The sequence below is a fragment of the Uloborus diversus genome, chromosome 8, assembly GCF_026930045.1.
Source record: "Uloborus diversus isolate 005 chromosome 8, Udiv.v.3.1, whole genome shotgun sequence".
In the NCBI taxonomy this organism is placed as follows: Eukaryota; Metazoa; Arthropoda; class Arachnida; order Araneae; family Uloboridae; genus Uloborus; species Uloborus diversus.
This window is the reverse complement of record NC_072738.1, coordinates 7,473,356-7,494,793: the sequence shown is the minus strand read 5'-3', so window position 1 is coordinate 7,494,793 and position 21,438 is coordinate 7,473,356. Positions and strand designations below refer to the sequence as shown.

At 32.0% G+C, this 21,438-nt stretch overlaps 1 protein-coding gene across 1 annotated transcript in view; it reads left to right on the top strand.

Annotated features, from left to right (window-relative positions):
* The window catches only part of LOC129227905 (uncharacterized), a 34,041-nt gene extending 13,542 nt beyond the window's left edge, over positions 1-20,499 (top strand). Inside the window, exons 5-12 of the mRNA XM_054862526.1 lie at positions 497-544; positions 5,905-5,949; positions 6,034-6,072; positions 9,204-9,248; positions 13,632-13,691; positions 16,506-16,568; positions 19,444-19,606; positions 20,483-20,499. Of these exons, the coding sequence (XP_054718501.1) occupies positions 497-544; positions 5,905-5,949; positions 6,034-6,072; positions 9,204-9,248; positions 13,632-13,691; positions 16,506-16,568; positions 19,444-19,606; positions 20,483-20,499 (480 nt within the window). The remainder of the gene's footprint in view (positions 1-496; positions 545-5,904; positions 5,950-6,033; positions 6,073-9,203; positions 9,249-13,631; positions 13,692-16,505; positions 16,569-19,443; positions 19,607-20,482) is intronic.
* Positions 20,500-21,438: the final 939 nt, after the last annotated feature.

The following is a 21,438-nucleotide window of genomic DNA, read 5'->3' as shown; positions in this document are numbered from 1 at the left end:
TCATACTTGAAAAAATATTTTGTGTCATATTTGTATTTATGTTTTCTCAATATTTTGAAAACTTGATTTATATTTATTTCCAAAATAGTCAATGGGGGAGATTTTCATGTCTGATAAGCCATTGATATGTAAACTAAAGGCAATATTTTTTTTTCTTGAACAGTGTGGGTTATCAATTGTATGGAACAGTGTATTTTAATATCATAACCAAGGTTGGCAAGGTTTTGAACGCTGCAGTAAGAACTATGATTGTTGAATGTGTTAAAAACTATAGGTTTGGTAAAATAGTACTTGCAAGGAAAAATATTATGAAATTCAAATATTCATTAATTAAAACTTATTATTATTTACATTCATGCATTACTAATATGGCAGTTAATATGCATTGATTAAATCAGATGCTTTTTGCTTTAGCATAGCTCTAAGGTTATCAAATTTGTATAAACATTGTGTGGTAAACAAAAATGTTTTTCTAACATATTTTTTCCCCTTCCAGGTCAATGTACCTGCTTCAACGTCTGGTGCAAAACCTCCAACAAAAAATGTAAGTTTCTTGAACTCTAGTATTTAGTAAAAATTGTATCTTTCTTTTGTATCTTTATATCACACTAGCTGCATTGCCCGGCTTTGCACAGTCCACCTTGAAAATACAAATTGTGTCAAGTGACGTATATTCGACAATCAGGCATAAAAAAATAAATAAAAAAACATCATGATTTCCCTTCCAAACAATGACGACAGATATTAAAATACTTTTAAGAAATTAAATCAAGAAAGATGGATTTAAAATACGTAACCATGGAAACACAAAATGAAATAAGTTTAAGGAATTAAAATGCGAAAGAAAATGGTTCACAATTTGAATGGAATCGAGATTTCTTAAACTTGATTTAAAAAGGCTTGTAACTTTTTTTCCTTTCGAGATAAAAGCTTATTTTTTCGACCGTAGGTCGAGTGAGATCTAGAGTAAAAAAGGTCGCTTTTTCCGATGGCGTCAAAAAGAAAGCTGTGGGACAATTCCTTCACTTTTTATTGATTTATTTAATGAAGAAAGTGTTGCCTACATTTCAGCTAAGCCTAAAAAAAATCGAGTTAAAAACGCAAATAACTCCCGCCATAATAAAGTTAGAGCATTGAAACAAATTGTGTAGAACGCAGAAAATTCTACCCTTTCTAACGATATGTAATATTAATATGTGCAAGTAATTTTTCACCCCCATATTTGAGAATTTATGTGAAAATTGGACGTGAATTGGAATTAAAAAAAGAACTATTCATCGAATTTTATTCGAACTGGTCTGCAAACCTTTTCAGGACTTAAAGGAACAAAATGTGAAAATTTCAGCGCAATCGCCTGGGTAGTTCTTGAGTTTTGCGAGTTCAAACACACAGACCCTTTTTGGGGACTTCATTTTATACTATGTAGAGATTAAACCTTAAACTGAAAGAAAATAAACATCATAAAGATGGGAAAGCCTATAAGCTGCAGTTTGAAGTTGAAAGTTTAGTAATAGTGCTTATATACTACACCCATTTTATAGTGTTTGTTTTGTTTCAGTTTAACACTAAAAAGGCAGAATGGGCATATGTGACCCCTCGAAAAGTATGTTGTTCAGTAAGTCAAAAAATAACCAAAGAAATGGGATGAACTTTCTGACTTTTCATAATATGATCCTATTTGAGTGCTTATTTGATAATTTTGTCACTAGCCTAATAAAAGTGTAAATATTGAACCTTATGCTTAGAAAGACAAGATTAGCCACAGTGGCTCCCAAGTAGCTATGCTCCCATCAGTTTTTCTGAGGGAATACTCTCAATAATGCTTTATGCACGATATGTGTACGCGATCATATGCATAATATGTTATAATAGTAAAATTTTTTAAGCTTGAGGGTATAGGCTATGTGTCTAAAAATGTTTGAGAGTATACGGCATATAAGGAGTACACTGTATGGGAACACCACTGTTCCAAAGGTATTTTACAACAAAAATAGAGAACATTTTCCTTTCTCCTACCTATTGTGACATGAAAAAGTTTCACCTCTTATCTTTCACTTTTCACAGTCGGATAGAGCACAGGTGCAATCAATGTCTAATCCGTCAATTTAGGATCGGGAAAAATTTGATCTATCTAGAGAAATTTTACAAATTTAATTTTAACCATCAATTCTTTGCAACTGAAATTTTTTTCTGGCGTTAAAAAAATACGCTTGTATACTTGCCAACTTGAAAGGGTTACATGTAAAATGTACACATTATGGCTGTTTTGTAAGCTTCTATCCTAATTTTACGCATTTTTAAATCTGGCTGTATCTGCTTATGTGAAACTACCCTGCTTTTGTTTACAATGTAATTCTATCGCTTGGACATCATTAATTTTGTATGTTATGAGTTTTGTATTTACAATTAGTTTTAATTCTTATTAAAATTTAAGATTTTAGAAATTGAAATTGGTTAAGGATATTTATATAATAATAATTGAATACATAAAACATAAAATTCAGACAAAAATTACACAAAACTCAGAAAAAATTACACAAATATCAAAAATTGTCATGAGTTACTCAAATTCAAAAATTTATTTCATTAATTTTAGGCTGTCGAAAAATTTTGGCAGTCATGTCAGTTACTTTAATTATTTAATATTACAGCCTTATTATTGAGATAATTCTGAAACATATGTAAAAATAAGAATCCCCGAGTTTGAAAATTTAATAGAGTCACGCCAGTTCTAAGAACTTGGTAGGTGAAAACAAAAGATTGGAGTCCATGCATTGAGCATCTACTTGTACCTCATATGTTGTACCACAAAAATGTAAAGTTGTGTGAGATTTGTTTCCTTGCTAAAATACCTTATAAATAAAATAAATTTTTAAAAATCAGGTTTAAAAAACCCACATAACTCTACCTAGAAGTACTTAAACAGAATTGTTAAAAACTTTAAAATGATAATAATAAATTAAAAAAAAGTTCAAACAAATGAACTCTAAAACAGATAAAAACTGACAACAATCACTTTTAGAAATTAATTATTCAGATGCGGGGCGGGGATCCAGTAAGTGGTTAGGGACTTTGATTTGTTGCAAGGAGAGGGGGCAAATTTTATAGATCTGACCCTGCTTTTGAACGCATTTTTTGTTTTCCATCACCATTCTTTACATTCCTTACATTCACTTTCATTAACTATTTTTGGACTTATAGTTTATGTTCATAAATTAGTATTAGATATAAAACTTTAATAAAAACTTGCATATACTTAATTTAAATTTTTAATACCTATGCCTATGCAAGCTACAAGTTTAGTATATAAGGTTTTAAAGGTGCAATTATGTATCTTCCGGAATTCTTTACATCTATAGTAACACAGAATTATTTTTTACTGGAAGTTTCTAACATATAAAAGTTTAGGGAAGTTTTTGCCTGGATCGGAGAAATATTGGCTATAAAGTCATTTTCTGCTCCTCTGAGATAGAAACACTGCCGACTGCCTACAAACCAGACTGTAGGGATCACTCTTCAAAAGAGAAACACTTTACATTTTGGTGTATTGAGGTAACATCTGAGAAATTATTATGGATTTGCAGTAAACTCTTGATTATCAGCAAGTCAATCAGCAATCAGGAACATGTATTTTTGCTGCAAATAGCAATAGCTGAATTTTTGTCGAAAAATTTGAAATTTAAACTCAGTTGTTTTTATTTTATTTATTTATTTTTTGTGATTTCTTCATCGTATCTAGACTTGTTTTTTGTTTATTAGTTCTGTTGTGCAAAAATACAAAACATTTTTATTGTACCTGTATATATTTTCACTGTTTGTAGAAAGTATTATGCATCAATAGAGCTAGGGTTTTGAGGAAGGACAATTTTTACCTTATTTGTCCCTCATTTTAGCCTCATATAGCCTAGCAGATAACTGTTTAAAAAAGGTTTATCTACAATTTTTATTATCCGCGGTAGTTATGCCGCCCAATTCTGCTGATGATCGTGAGTTTACTGTAGTTCTTATTTAGTCATTAGAGAAGATGCATGCTGCATGTGGATTTGTTCATCAAGAAATGTATTGAGGATGCACTCTAAAATCAGGAAGGAACCCTGTTCATCCTTTCTAGGTTTATAGCAAGCTCCAGTCTTTCTAGTATTAATGCTCAATGGGGTATAAACATACAAAAGAAGGAAAGAAACTAATGTGGAGGAAACCAAATGGCATAAGTATAGTGAAACCTGTGTAGGTTGACCACTTGCGGTGCAGTACTTTGGTGGTCAACTTAGACAGGTGGTCAACTTATAAAGGGGGTAATGATTTTTTTTTTTTTTTTTTTTTTGTAATTCTTGCATCATGACACCTTTTGTAATTCTTGCAAATTGACACCTACTCTTTCTGTTTAACTCACTTTCATTGTTTAGCATTACTTTGAAACAATAATTTAAGATGTTATTCAAATATTTTTAGAGATTATTTTCCCAGAATGACATACAATGTGTCGTGCAAATTTAAAATTTCAGTAAATTGATTTGAAAAAAAAAGCCTTATTGTTTATGAAAAGTTACTCATTTTATATTAATAGTTCCTAAAAATTTATAGTGAATCAAAAATTACAAATTTTTCGCTTAACAACAGAAGAAAAACAAGTTTGGAGAATAAAAGGGTTCTTAGTAGTTTTCCCATGTGGTTAAACTCAAAAGCAGGTTTAGTTATGCTGCTATTTCATTTAGTTGGTAAAATGCTGGTCTGGCATCAGAAATATTCTTGGAAAGCTTTAAAAAAAATAATAATAATAAAATAATTGCTAAATAAAATTTTAAAAAATAAACCAAGTGGTCAACTTACAAAGGGTTTTTTACAATACTCCAAGCGGTCAACATAGACAGGTGGTCAACTTACAAAGGTGGTCAACTTTACAGGTTTTACTGTATTTAGTTCTTCATACTGAAAGAAGGATGTAATTTGTAAAGTGTAACTGTTAATAATTTTTCCTTACTTTTCGTATTCATATGTAGAACTTTTTCACTAATTGGAGTAATTGAGCGAGTTTCAATCTTTACATACATGCGAAATTCCGCTTGAATGGTTATTCTGTTTTTTAAGTTTGAAGAGGAAAGTACATTACAAAAAAAAAAATCTCGACATGCTTTGTAATGTATACGAAAAAAAAAGCAATACAAAACCAGTAGCAGATGTTTAGAGATTGCCACTCAGTTTCAAAAATTCTGTAAAATAACATAAGCTTACTATTTCAGTGAAGCAAAACAACGGTTTTCAGGGAACAATCTTCCTGCCTAAGTGAGGGATTTTTTTCGTTTCAACCTGGGCTTAGTTTGCATAGGAGCTCACAGGAGCTGCGCTTCTACACTTTTTAATTTTATGCAAATTTTAACATTTTAGGTAAACTTCAGGCTATTCAAATGTGAAACTAAGTTGTGGGGACTATGGCTCCTGCACTTGTTTTGGTAGAAATTAAACCCAGGTTTCAATTATTTTTTAGGTTTTGTTTGGAAGTAAATTAATTTGTATCTCTATTAAAATTTTATTTGAAAATACAGATGCGGTATGAATCTCATAAAAAGCTAGTAAATCATTTAAACAACCGGTAGTCAAAATAAAGCAACAGTTTCAAGAAAAAATAATCTGGTGACAAAAATATAGATATTCTTTTGAAGTGTATTTGTTCCCTGAGAGTTGAAAAACAAATTAAATAAAAGCATTTTCCACTAAGCAGCAAAAATCCACAAAATACTTTCAGCTCCCCCCCCTGAGCGAGAATGTATATATTTTCACTAATGCTTCAAAGATTGAAGTCAGTGTTTGAACTTAGCATAGCTAATAGCTGTAAGGTTATCAAATTTGTATAAACATTCTGTGGTAGACAAATTTGGTATTGTAACATTTTTTTTCCCCTCCCAGGTCTATTTACCTGCTTCATCTGGGATGAAACCTCCAACCAAAACTGTATGTTTCTTGAATATTAACTTTTAGTAAAAATTTTAACTACTTGTTAACCCTGCTATTAATTAATTTACTTTTCTTACATAGGGTGCAGCTTCATCCACAAATCAGAAAGCTAAACCCCCGGTATGTATTCAGAAAAGGAAAATGCATGAATTTGCACGGTATATAAACTCATATTGAATTTGAATGAAAATATCCTTGAAGGCTTGATTCTTTTCTTTTGTAATTTTCATATTAGCTTTATATGGACCAATATGTAGGTGTCTTCCAATTTGGGATTAATCTGATCTTGCATTAGTGGAATTAACCCTTCATTAATCATTTTTACCAAATCTTTTAAAAATATTTAAACTGTTTGGCAAATTAACTGAACTTTTAATTTAGTAATTTTTAAATTTTTTAGTCTATTTGTAATCACTGGCCATTAAATTAGAAACCTTTGAGAGAAACTTCTTGCCTTACTCGCACTGAGCAAGGGTCTGGTGGCATGGTATGTGGAGCATGTTCTAATGGCATGGAAGTGGTGGGGTAAACAAACAGCCACGCAATACCTAGATATACTAGCAGATCAAGTGCACCCTGCTATGTTGCATTTTTATCTTGATGGCGACATATTTTATGGACGATAATACAACTCTACATCATATTCAGTAAATTACTGTAATTTACTGAATATACCATGCCTTGCCTTCAATCTTTGAATTGAACCGAACCATTGTTTCGTTCACTCGTCTGCATGGGTGCAAGACCTTCCGTCTCAGGACGGATTTCCGTCTTGGACAAAATTTCCGAGACGGAGGTCGGGACGGAAAGAAATTCGATTACTTTCCTTCAGTTTTTACTAAAAAAAGAAGAACTGAGTATTCCAAAAATACGCTTTAATTGCAGGACCTTTCCATAACCACAAATTTACATGGACATTCTCTTGATTTTCCGCCATGGGCTTGTTTTGTTTACAACGTGCTTTTGGAGGTGTGTGTCCTTTCGGTTTTTTTCTCATTTGCCAGTTCATTAATCGCCTATACCCTTCCCCCACCTTTCTTTCTTTTCTGGTTTGTTCGCGCTATCTTGGGGAGACTTTCCGTTCGAAACTGGTTTATGTTGCAAAAGTGAATCTTATGTCCCATGCGATTTTATTACTGCGAAAAAAAAAAAAAAAAAGATTTAAGATTGGCAAAAAAACTAATGGCTTGGAGCCCCCGATTGCTTTTACTCCTAACATCATCCAACATTGCCTAAAATTGCGTTTTTTGGAACTTCAATTTCGAAACATTGCTGAAGGAGAGTTCTTGAACTTCCGTCCCTTCGATAATGCATTGAAAAAGCGTGTAAATGTTATGAAAGAGGGAGTACAATTTCGTTTTTAAAGCTTCGATTTCAGGGAGAGCCAGCGCCCCCTTCCTCTTTCTATAATATTTTTGAAGATCACCCAATATTGTGATTTTGGGACCCCTGAACCTCTCCTTTCCCTGAACTTTACCAAAATGGCCTATCATTGCGCTTTTTAGACTTCAATTTAAAAAAATTGAAGTTTTTGAATTCAAGGAGAGCCCCCAGAGCCCAGACCCCCAATTATTGGTGCTTTTTGGAACTACGATATCAAAACTCTTAAATATTACAATTAAAACTACTAGGTCCATATTGTTAGAAAAGTCAAAAGTGAAAAATTCAAAGTAAACACAGATTCCAAAACTGCCATACTCAAAATCTACAACTTTTATGATCGTAAATTTTTCCTTAAGCACGCATGTGGGGGGCTCAAAATATTTTCCGTCTTGAACACATCACCAAACTTGCACCCATGCTCGTCTGGTCAATGCTTATTCTATATTAACTACCAGTTTATTGGGCACTCTTGGCTTCCTTAAAAGGTTTTTCACCTCCAGCTCATTCACTTCCTATGCCGGGCTGATGAGTGCTAATAAGCACGAAACTGCAGTCCTCATTTGGAATTGATTGAGTTGGTGGTATATTTCATGTAACTATACATCGTGTCAGAAGTGTTGAAAATTGGTTAGCTGAGCATCAGTCTGACTTCCAACACCTTTCCTGGCCACCGCATAGCCGGGATCTTAACCCCATAGGAAATGTGTAGGATATGGTGGAAAGACGCATCTGTCAGCACTCTCTTCTTGCATCTAATTTACAAGATCTAAAAAACTGCATAGCCAATGCGTGGTATTCTCTGGATGTAAATGCACTCTAGAAAGCTTGTGCACCCGATGCTCAAACAAATCAAAGCAGTTATCCGTTCAGAAGTTGGTCCAATTAAATATTGATCTTGGGTTTCTAATTCATTGGTCAGTGCTGTGTTCTTATAGCTAAACATATTCCCCTAAAAATTTATTGCTCACAATTACTGCATTCTGGTTAACTTAAATCCATAATTTTACTTTTTAATTCAATTGCTTCATTCATATTCTGATTGGGTAAAAATGAAGAAAAAAAAATTGTACAGTTATCAAAAATACAAGTTTTAATAATCAAATGTCAGTAAGCATTGTATAATTTATAGAAATTAGGAAACAGTAATTTTTAAACCATTTAAAATTATTGGTTCAAATTCGTCATTCCACATAGGGTTGTTTCGAACTATGAAAAATGAGATATAAACAAATTATTTTGATAAAAGTATTATAATCGAAACTTTGAACCAGAAAAACCAAACCTCTAAATGTTTAAAAACTCCCCATTTTTATTTCGCATCACAAGATAATTTATGAAGATTGAATGGAATATTGTATGCAAGAAGAGAATTTTACAACAACTTCAATTCAGCATTCCAAAATTAGTGTCAGAATTATGTTAAATGATGCAATCCACTGTGTGCTGTATTGCCAGCCTTTTTTTTTTTTTTTTTTTTTTCAAAAGGAAACCGATTTTATTTGATCTCCATTAAACTGCAGCATCTGCAGTTTTTGTTTTGAAGGTTTACAAAATTAACCTACATATAGCCCAGTTACACTAAATAACTAATTCATAGTTCAAATATTCATTAACCTAGTTATTTCAGTTATAGCTTGATTCAGAAAAGTACTTTGTTTTGTTTTTTCATTACTAGTAAATATTTTCATCTCTGTAAATGCTTATATTTCATTAGAATAAAATACTGTGGCTTATTCGATAAGTTAGACTTTACTTTTTGTGCTTTTTAAATTGAAATTTCAAGTTTTTCAATCAAAATGTAGTATGTAGGAAACATTTCAGCTGTTTTTTTAAATTTGCTTTTGACTTTTTTCCCCCTTTTTCTGTAGAGTGCCTTACCAGCATTATCTGCAGCAGTAAGAGATAAATCACAGGTATGTATTTGCAATACTTTCCACATCATACCCAAAGTTGCTTGAATTTGAAACTTAAAAATTTTAGCTCATAAGTATGTTTTTTCATAAGAACAATAATACATTCAAGTGTTTTTAGTACAGATGGCACAAAGAGCAATTTGACCGAAAGGCCGAATACCAACGCTTCAACCAACTAATGGCTGAAGTGTCAGCTGCTCTGTATGTTGAAATTTAGCACCAAATGAGCAATAAATGCATACAACATCATGCAAATTCTCCCTGTATTTTACTACATTAAATTTGTTCAACATTTTCAGCTTACTGTGTTTGTGTGTGTGTGTGTGTGTGTGTGTGTGTGTGTGTGTTTTTATTTTAATTAACACATATCCAGTGATGTTCCCATCAAGTTTTCTGAGGGTATTGCTCCCAGTAATCCATTACGCACAATTTGTGTATGCAGTCATATACATAGTATGTCATAATATGAAAATTTATGAAGCTAGAGATACTACACTATATGTGTCTAAAAAATGTTTGAGAGTATACAGCTTATTTCGAATATACCCTATGGGAACACAACTGCACTTACCACCAATTAAGATTTTACTTTTGCTTTGCACTGGTAAGTACCAGAAAAACATGTTTTTAATTTTTCATTGGAGTAAGTAAAGCATTATTTGGAATATTAAAGCCATGCTCTGCAATTAAGTTAAAATTTGTAATAATCAACTGATGTGATCAAATATTAAATCGTAGAGTTATCCAATAACCAAGTACTTACTATTTAGATTGTGCGTGAAATACACTGCCAGCTCAAGTCATTTCCAGCCGAGGACTGCAGTTTCGTGCTTATTAGCACTCATCACCCCGGCATAGGAAAGTGACTGAGCTGGAGATGGAAAACCTCTTACGGAAGCCAAGAGTGCCAAACAAACTGGTAGCTAATACAGAATTAGCACTGACCAGACGAGTGACCGAAGCAATAGTTCGGTTCAACTCGTATTTCTGCCTTAGCCCTGGCTGTAGGGCGGTAACTTACTGAATATACCTGCCTTGCCTTCGGTCACTCGTCTGGTCAGTGCTAATTCTGTTTTAGCTACCAGTTTGTTTGGCACTCTTGGCTTCCTTAAGAGGTTTTCCATATCCAGCTCAGTCACTTTCCTATGCCGCGCTGATGAGTGCTAATAAGCACGAAACTGCAGTCCTCGGCTGGAAATGACTGAGCTGGCGGTGTATTTCACGTACTTCTGCCTTAGCCCTGGCTGTAGGGCAGTAACTTACTGAATATTTAGATTGTGTGTTAATAATATCAATGTAAATATCTAAACATTCTTAATACAAAATGTTTCATTTTTTGTTGACTTTGTAAAAGTAATATCATGCATTCTTTCTTACTAGTCTATCACTTAGTATTTATTTTCAGGTTTTTAACAATGTCACAAGTTACAATATGTTAACAGATTAATACATCTATTTAAAAAACTGAAATATTGTATCTATAACTAATAAATAAAATATATTTTTAAAACAAATTACTTAAGGATGCTCATTAATCGCATATCCGTCCTTGTATATATAAGTAACATCGCTATTGTTATAAGCTTCCAAAGCTAGCAATATTTGAAGAATGTTTAATGCAGTATATTTATATGGCTTCCCTTTAAAAACTTAAGTTTAATAAAATTGTAAATTAAAACATAATGTAACTTATTAATTGTTGAATAAATTCTGGCTCCAAGGGATCAATACACCCAAATTTTACAATTAAATATACATTTCTGTTATGATTTATCATTCGTTACAGTTCTGAATTTAAAAGACTGTATCTTGTATAACAGAAATAATTGTAAAGAAAACTTCTCGACATTAAATTGTTTCAGGCCAAAACTGCCGAATCACAGCTCATGATTCAGCCATGCCGAAGCTTAGTTCCATCCATTCCATCCCAAATTTTTAGTCTTTTTGGGTCCCTTGCAAAAAAGTCTCCTTAAAGTCTCTTTTCTACATCATTTTAGTTATCTTTATGCAACTTAAAATTCAATTTTACTTTCTATGAATCTAACATTTCCTCTCCCCCCCCCCGCCCCCTGCCTATCTATAAAATATATTTTATTAACATAGATAAGATTTTGCTTTTTAACCAATGAAAAAGTAAAATATGAATTAAAAAATAACGGAATCTGAAAATTCTCAAATGTACTGTAGAACCTTGTTCATCCGAATCTCCTTATAATTCCAATTAAATTTGTCGACTATAAAAAATTTAAAAAAGAAAAAAAAATACGCATAAATAATTTTAAATACTTAGCAAGAGCGCCAAACACTCGCTTTTTATTTTGTTACACGTACAACTTCTATAGAGGTTGTAAAGTAAATTACAGTACAAACATGGTGATGTAATCAGAAAGTCTGTACTTCATTTAAGTAGTCGACCATTTTTTGTGGTGATGGTTTCAAACCTTTTAATGTTCCTAAATTTCTTGCAATGAAATGTGTAGTTTTGTTATTAGACATTGTCATTGTAATAAACAGTAGGCCGGCTTTTTAAGAATTTGTTTTGCTAATTACTAATATCATCGGGATTTTCAAATCTCCAAATTGTCTTTGTTCCATTTAGTCCAGATAATCGAGGTTGTACAGTGCTTATTAATTGATCAGTAACCCGAATGGTAAATATTGTAAACCATTTTTTTAAGCTGTCAGGGTTGCTTATTCATTTCACATTACCATTGTCTGACATTAGTCTTTCCTTTGATGACTAAGCAAGTTGCATAATTGATTGCCATGGTGTGAGGACTGACAGTTGAATTACTGAGAAAAAATTATTGCATCTTTGTAATAAAAATTATTGTCCGTTTTTTTATATGTAAAAATAATGTTTGTTTATTTATTTATTTTTCTCTTTCTTTTTTTACAATTTCTTTGAGAGGATATCCTCTGTACTTTTTATAGTTTCTGTATGTTTTTAAAGCATTATTTTACTTCAAATGCTAAGATGAGTAATTGTAAGTGATTATCATTCTCTAAATCATATTAAATTTAGGATTTTCTTGTACCCAAGATTCTTGAATGGGTTTGTTTAGTATTTGTTTTTCATTTTTATTCTGTCTGCTTGGGGGGGGGGGCATCTTTTTTAATAGTGCATTTTTAAAACTTGCCTTTTGTTCAATATTACTACTGTGCACTATTTTATCCCATACATAGATCATTTAATTTCTGATTATTGCTCTATGTGCTATGATTAAATTTCTAAAACATTACAGCTTATTATTGTTCTTGTATGATATTTAGTTGATTAAAAATCAGAGCGTAGACTGAAAGGCCGTAGCCAGGCTTCAATGTTAAATCTGTCCTTGCTGCTTTTTTGACTTGCACTTTTGGGATCATTTTGGTGTCGAATAAAAATAATTTGGCCAAATTTTCAGTGCTTTATCTCAAACAACCTTCAAGTTTTTCAAGTTTTTCGATTTTATTTCTTTTTTCAAAAAGTCGAAGGTCCTTTGAGATAAAGAGCTGAAAATTTGGCTAAATTATTTTTATCCGACACCAGAATGATCCCCCAAGTGCGAGCCAAAAAAAAAACGCAAGGGCAGATTTAACATAGAAACCCAGCTACGGCCTTTGTGAAACGTTTTAATTTTCAGAAAAATTGAATAATCGACTTGAGAGCTTATAGATTTGAGAAGGATAAAAAGTTTAGAATTAATAGAAAACAATGTTTTTAATCCTGGCTGCAGTCCTTGATTGTGAAAACCTAAACTATCATAAACTGATTCTTTTCTTTTCTTTCTTTCCCTTTTTTTTTTATTGAAAATATGTAACTGCTAAGTGCTTAGGTAGGCATGAGATTTCTGAAATGTTCAACAGGGACACTGGAATGCCCCCCCCCCCACCCTGCTAACATTGCTAGTGTTCAAATGGGTAAACACACACACCCTGGCTGATTTTAGGAGCATTTTAAAGAGCAGTTTATTCTCAATACAGTGAAACTTGTGTATAACGTTGTTAATGTTTTTCTTCCTGGAACAACAGATGCCTAAGACTTTTTTTCTGTAATAATAACAAAGTTGGCTATTGTATAAAGTAGTGAAATATATTCTATTTGACTGTTGAATGCTGTATGTGTAGGATATAGGAAAAGATTTAAGAAAATATAATCCAATTACTTTTTTACGGATCTGAAATTAGTAAAGGAAAAAACAATCATTAAGCTTTGAGATGTTCCACCATACTACTACTACAATTATTATTATTAATAGTTTTAATCAATCCTTCATGTGATTTAATCTTTTTTATTTATGTATGTCTGATGAATTTTCTTAGAGTTTTATGATGTGTGCATTGGCAAAATAAATAAATATTCTGGTTTATTTTATCATCATTATTACTTTTTCCACACAGATGAAAACTAATATCCCCAAAACTTGTGCGTCAAGACTTCCAACTCGAAACTTACCGCAGGTAAGATTTTCAATGTGACTTTTTCTTTTCTTCATCCATTTTAGTTGCAGGAGTCAGAAGATTTTAAGTGTAGAGTTTATACCTATAATTTAAAACTTTTATTAAAATACCATAAATCTGTTTTTGCATTTTTAATTTCTAAATTATCTTTCAAAAATTGTTTACTTGGAAACATAAATTGGTTTTTCTCTAATTTGTATCTAAAAAGAGGAAAGCTAGATTTTGTACTAGCTTTCACCTTGTTCTAAGGTGCAAAAATTTCTCCTGTTTTGTCTTTTGTAAGGTTGGTAAGCCTGTACTAATTCTTTGGTCAATACCATACTAACAATTATTAAATCCTGTAGTGTAGTCAAAATGGAGGCTACCTAGAATTAAAACCTTTATCAAATTTTAAATTGTGTTCATATTGCTACATGGTATACAGACTTGTTGTTTGAACTTATTCCGAGACAGGACAAGGACTTGAAACTGCAGCCTTTACTCATCTCCCCTTCAAGTTTCTTTTTCAAGTTCTAATTAAAAAAAAAAAAAACTGAATTTATAAAACATTAGTTAAATTTACTATTAAGAAATTTGTTGTGTGCAATTTATTGCTTTGAAGAAAAAATAGATGCACTTAGGTACTTACAGTGGCCGTTGCTTATATGAATCATGTTTGCTCTAAAATGCTTTGATTCAATAAGATAACCAATTCAATAAAGCTGGACTGTTTTTGACGATTTCATTCAAGAAAGGGATGGATTCAATTAACTGGCATCCACTGTTAATCTTAAAAATCAATGTGAGGCTTTTTTGGTGATGTGAGAGGGAAAATCGAGAGATTTTCTCAAAATTATTTTGAAAATGCTCAGCTAAAAAATGCGCAAAGTCATTGCCAGGAAATTTAACAAATTAATGTTCTGAAAATAAATTTTTGAAATAAATGGGAATACATTAGGTGTGGGTAAGAGCAAGTTACTTTATAATTGGAGTAGTCAAATGTTTTGAGCATAGTTTATTGACGATTAAAACTTGCTGCTAGTAAAAAACCCCGATATAAAGTTGAAGAACGTTGGACAATCCAACAGCTATGAGAAACTGTTATGGAACCTGGTACCTATTAGATCTAAACTCTTTCCTTGGTGACAAAGACTACTCCAAACCACAATTCGACTGAATTTGGCTTCTTTTTCACATAAATGTTTTGCCGCAATTTCAAAACTATTTTTTTATTAAATAAAGAAACGATACCTTCCCATAAGTCATATTGATCCTTAGTTACATATCTTTATTTTTGGAACTACCAAAATATGTGTACCATTATTTACTTTTTGCTATGCATTTTGTTTACAGTATTTGATGTAGAAAAGTTAATTATTTACACCTATATAAATTTAAAATTTGTCTTTATTCTTTGATTATAAAACAAGAATTTAGAATTTAAATTTTTATTCAGAAACTGATTTCAAGTTTAAGACATACTTTTAATGCTTTTTAATATGAGACAAAATTCATAAAAGTTTGATAGTGTCATTCAAGACTTGTCATTTTGAAAGGACACACAACACTGGATAAATTGACGTTTGAAAAATAAATTGGATGATATACGTGTTTCATAGCCAACACTGAAAAAGTATAGAAAATGAAATGCAGTTTTCATTGCTCTTTGTTTTATTATGTTGTTTCATTTTATGGAACACACAAAGCAAAGACAATGATTTTTCAGTTAAAACTATCTTTGGCTTCAATTTGTTCTCCAGCTTTTCATTCCTCCAATTATATGCTGGCAACAGCTAATTAGTCACCTCTTGAACTTGGCTCATTTATTAGTTCAATTGCTTTAATGTTCAAATTTAATTTCTCAAATTAACCAAAAGATTTTGAATCTACTGTAAAAAAATTAATCTCTCAAAATCCAGTCCCGACTATGGCGCAACTGAACATGGAACAAGGGCTCCAAATCTGATGTTTTTTCAATTACTGACGGGTGAGCAAAAGTTTTGCAGTGAGGTAAAATTCTGAAAAAGCGCTACTAGACCTTTTTACGTCACTATCCGTCAGTGATGTCCAGCATGAGTATCGTTTGGGGAAATAACTACCGTTGCTTAACTAAAATTGAATATTTTTGTCCAGCCTTAAAACTTGGAAAAATAGAAAAGGAGGGGTATCTCTCTATGATATTATAGAAATTAAAAAAGTTGGTTGCCTTTGCAGCTCTGGGTAAAACTACTGATTTGCTCATGCAATAATAAGACAATGAAAAGATTTGAGGTCTGGATTCCCCAAACATTGAAAACCCACTTTTTCTTCGATACGCTAGATTTTGGCAAGTTTAAAAAATCCAGGAATTATGTTAGAATTGACGATTTTTGTAATTGCTTGATTTACGTAACTATGTGATTCATTAAGTAAAAAAAGAAGCCATTTTTGAGGGGGGGGGGATGGTGATAGTGGTTTCAATTGGCACACTTTTGCAAAACTGTTAATTTTTGAATATTATGCTTTAGTTTTAAATAAAACACAAATATCATTTCCAAATTTTATTATTTCATGACATTAACATTATTTCTCTTTATTCTTTTCCACTGATAAACATGTATTTCCTTTTTTGCTTTTGCCCATTACTTTTTTTCCAAGCTGTTTTCGGGATTTTTAAATACAAGTTTAAAGTGACCCGAAGCATAATGTTTGGAAAATATGTTATATGTTGAACAATATTGCTCTCACATATTGATATTATCTTTGCTTTGACCTGTGTTCAGAGTTGTTTTGTTACTCTATTTGCATTGAAAAAGTACTTTTCATTTTACTAGTTCAAATTTGTATTAAATACAGGGTAATCAGAATTTGAAGATGCTTGAGTCCAGGATTCCGGCTTGCAAACCTGCCATGCAACAGGTATGTTACTCACATTATTTATTTTAATAATTCTGTACCTCAGAGTCATACTGACGTAAGTCGAAAAATTGTGATTTTTAGCTTATTAGTGCATTGTATGTGGAGTTCTATTCTGCATCGAGCCATGTGAGCGCAATTCTAAAAATCCTTTGTAATTATTTACCAGCGTCAAAAGCAGGGTTGGCGGGATTGGACCCAATTGGGTTGGACCCAATGGGTTTTTTTGAAAAAACTCATTTAAAAAAAACCATTATTTAGCCCACTTTTGGGTTTTTTTAAATTTTCCGAGAAATTTAAAAAAAAAATAAACTAATTTATATACTTTCACAATTTAAACTTTTTTATTTGTTCTTCACCACAGCCAATGGACATAAAAAATGAATTTTGAACTTTAATAGTATTTCTTCACTCTTAACAGCATTAAAAAAATACTTCAAAGATTTTAAATAAATGTATTTAACTTTTTTCTTTAACTGGTCAATATAAATAACTCAAATTATCTTGACTAAGTCCTGTCAGGTCTGATTTTCTCAATATTTGTAGACTGTACAGAGGAAACTACTGTAGCCGAAAGGCTTTCATGTGAATTATTTTCTGCAAACCAACACGTCACAACTCTCGAATAAACAAGGTATATTTTTTGGAAATTAACAGGTTTTACGAACAATCGAACAGAAAACAGAATAAGATGTACAGTATTTTCATTATCTTACAAAAAAAAGTTTAATCTTTCTTACTCTGTACACAGAAATAGAAAAACAGGCAACATAAAATTCAAAGAAATTAAGCTGGAATTCAATAAAAACGGATTTAAACTACTTGAGGTTCTACAGTAGTTTTGCATAACAAAATGAAATACAATAAATCAAAATGTAAAAAAAAAAAAAATAATAATAATAATTACAAACGAACAATAGATTTTATCACTCGAGAAGTAACTTTGCCTTAACTGTTGATAATCATGGAAACTAAAAATTCTGAACCTTCACCATTTTTGGGTTTCTTTGTTTTTTTTACTTTTCTTCAGATAACGCTGAATTTTCCAGCTTTTTTTACCCCAAGACAATTTTTTTTGCTTTGTCCATATACTTACACTACAATATACTACAATTACCCCACATTTTCCCTAAGAAAAGACAAAAAAACCCACATTTCTTTTTAAAAACCCAGCTTTAGTTGGGTTTTATTTAAAAAAAAACCAAAAAACCCTGGGTCCATAGGCTTTTTTAAAAAAACCCGGGGTTTTTGCCAACCCTGGTCAAAAGAGCATGGATCCCGTCTTTTGCATGGGCCAGACAACCATTTCCCTCTCTACTGTAAAATCATGATTATGTGACCTACGTTATTCTGACTCTAAGGTACAGAATTTACTCTTTAAATTCCTTAATTTTGTTGCCATTTAATGCCTGTCTTTTAATACCTAAAAAGGGGCAGGTTACATTTTAGATAAATGAGCAGTTTAATTCAATTGAAAGGGCACTTTTTGATAGGAATTTTGTTGCAGAAAAGTGCTCTTTTTGTATACTATGCACTTACAAAACACAAGTACCAAATATACTCTCGTATAAATCGAAAAGTTTTGTACAAAAAATGAGGTTAAATGTTAGGGTGTCGTCCTATATATGTGAGGCAGAATTCCGGAACAGTTCTTGAAAAAAAGCACTCTCAAATGTGAACTTTTAGTAGATTTTAGTTGGGGGTGTGTACAAAAATTTTGGGGCCTGTCACAAATGACTTTAATGGGCCCTCCTCCATATTGTCTATTGTCTACCCATACGTCCTACATATATTTTGCCCCTCATTTTAAAAATCTTGGACCCCTTTCAGGCTTTAGCCCAGGCCAACAAGTTCCCCCCACCCCATGCACTCCCCTGATTTTAGTCCAACCCTTTTAAACTGACGGTAACGAAGTAAATACTTGAACATTATGTTTTAATTTTCCATGATCTTATTGTGAAATAAATACTTACAGTAAACGATAGACTACGCTTAAAGCGAAGGAATTATCCTGTTCACAAATCTTCTCAATAGTCGCAAATTAATGCTCCTTTATTTAAAATAATGGAATAGGGCCACATCACAAAATTTTATTGATACTAATTCAAAATAAAAGCGACTAGTAACAAAAATCATAACAGCTAAATCAAACCCTTTTCAAAAATCGTGATTGCAGAAGTGAACCCTTTCTGTGAAAAAGTATAAAAATCGGACTTTTTTCAACAAAAGACTGTTCAGTGCATTACATTTCTCTCCTTTTAATATTGTTTATGTTCAGAAATCAAAGCAAAACATTCTCGATTTTCTAGAAAGTTGGAGCTCGACTATCTGGGTTCTTGATTCCCCCCCCCCCCTCCTGATTTTTCCTTTTCAAAGTAAAGGGTCGACTTATACGAGAGTACATACCGCATTTTTCAGTAGTATTTTTTTTCTCCTAAACATTAAAGAGCTTTTTAGTGCTTAGTTAAAACATATATACTAAAAAAGGCAAAAGGTCAGATTTTCAATTCAAATCAACTTTTAGTGGATAAAGGAAACAAGGGAGTTACGTTTCAAAATAGTTTGGTTTGTTTTTGTGATTAAGTTTTATTAAAATTTCAGAGGGTTGAGGAGAGCACATTAATAAATGCAAAAAAGGCCAGGGCACAGTTATGTAAAAAGGGGAGGATGCAGCTCCCTCCTAAAAAGGCACGGGAGGAAGTTTTTTATGAACTGTAATTTTATTTTATGTTTTAACTAGTGTTTTCTTTTTCCAATTGTAATTTAAGTAGAATTTAATATCTTTTAATGTCTTTTGATGTTTAATCTTAATGCATAAATTTTGCTTATGCAAATTTTAAAACATATAACATGTCTTGCATTGCATTTACTGTTTTAGAAAAAAGATGTTAAAGAAAAGAAACCCATTGGAAAAATAGATGGCAAAAGCAATCCTCCTGATCGTATCGGGAAAATAAGTGGAAAGGCCAATTGTCTGGCACCTCCAGTCTTCAAAAGTGAGAAAAGAGATTGTGGTTTGAAATTCCCTAAACCTTTGCCAGGTAAAATTGATCATTTTTTTTTTTTTTCAGATCGTTGCAAATTGCTGGTTTATTAGTAAGATTTCCCGTGAAATTCGACATGTTCCAATACATATAAATAAAATAAAGACTATGTGTGTTTATTTATATGTATGTATAAATATACACACTGTCGCTCTTGGGGGGATGGACACATCTGATTAATGCTCTTTAACTTTTGCAAGAAATAATATTTCAGCTTAAAAGTTAAGGTGTTTTGTGGGGTATTGTTTCGTTTTATGGGGAAGGGGGCTCTGTAGCACTGGGGGTTGCGCCATCCCTCTAAGGGGTATTAACATCCTTAGTGTAATGATTTTAAATTCTCCATAAATAATATTCCCGCTTGAAATACACTTCCGAAAAAATACCCAAAATAACAATTTTTAGATGCTTTCCATTTCATAACCGGACATATAATGGGATAGGACTTCGAGCCTAAATTTTTTTGAGAAGGGTATAGAAACAATTTGCACCAGGTCTATTTATTTTTTTTTGGGGGGGGGGAGGGGGGATGTTGTGGTCTGACCCTTATTGTTACTGTAGTATAATTTAAGTTTGGGAAAGAATGTAGAGCACAAGTTTACTACACACAGCTATGCACCTGTTTTTCTTCTATGTTCATGTGCAAGTTTTCAAGGTTTTTGGGTACTAGGTCAGTTTTAACTATGGAAATGTGATTTCACACAGTCACAGCAAGGAATCACAGTGACATTCACCAATATACATTATGAGATAGAATGACGAGAATGAGTCAATGTTTTTATTTGGTTTTAGGTTTGATTTCTGCTGTTTCGCCGAAGGTTCACTTATTAAATACTTGAGAAACAAACTTATATGACTTGTTGACTTGTTTGTTAGTTTCTGTTGAGCAGTAACCGACTTTTTTGTTATACTAATAGTAGTTTTCTGTGACAGTTCTGAACCCCCTCCACCTTTTTTAACAAAACTCAATTACAGATATTTTAGTCTCTCAAAAGAAAATTATCTTGAAAAAAACCGAAAAAATATTTTTTTAATGTATTTATTTTTGATTTTGATCTTTTATACTTACAGTAGACCCTCGTCTTATGCAGAAATTTACGTTCCACAGAAACACCGCATAAATCAAAATCGCGTAAATTAAGACTTAATAGTAGTGTTAAAATAGAGGTTAGGTTCTATAGATAAAACAATACTTCATTGGTGATGACTAATTTTATTATAAGTGTAATGTACTTATATCGATATATATGCACAAAGGACATATAAATAAATTTAGTGATTATAAAAAGGAGCAGGTTATGATAGTCTTTTGGCAGTCATTAAGAATTTTTCTCTCACTTCTTATGGAGAAATCTTTCACGTATAAATCAGAAAAATCACTTGCTATTGTTAAGGAATGGCTCAAGATTTTCAATGTTATTGTTTTTGGTTCTGTGTCATGTCGGTATCCTTGTTGGTTTCGTCCCCCTTTGTCACTCTTAAAAGCTCTTCTTCCAATTAGCTCTGAATTGTGTGAGCTTAATGGAAAGAGCTCTGGAACCAATCGCATAAAATGTTTCCAGTGGCCCAAGCTTGATTATTAACACGCCAAACTGCAGTTTATTATGTGTAATCTTCAATCTCAGGTGTTTGAATTTTGAAAGAGAGGGAAATTTTATCTGTCAGCATTGCTGCATCCGCGTAAAATTAAAACTCATCCACATAAAATAAAATAAAGGTGCCAAATTTTAAACCGCATATAATCAAAAACCACGTTACATAAACCCGCGTGAAACAAGGATTTACTGTAGTTAAAAAGTATAGTAATTATATACTTTTCTGATGTGTTTTAT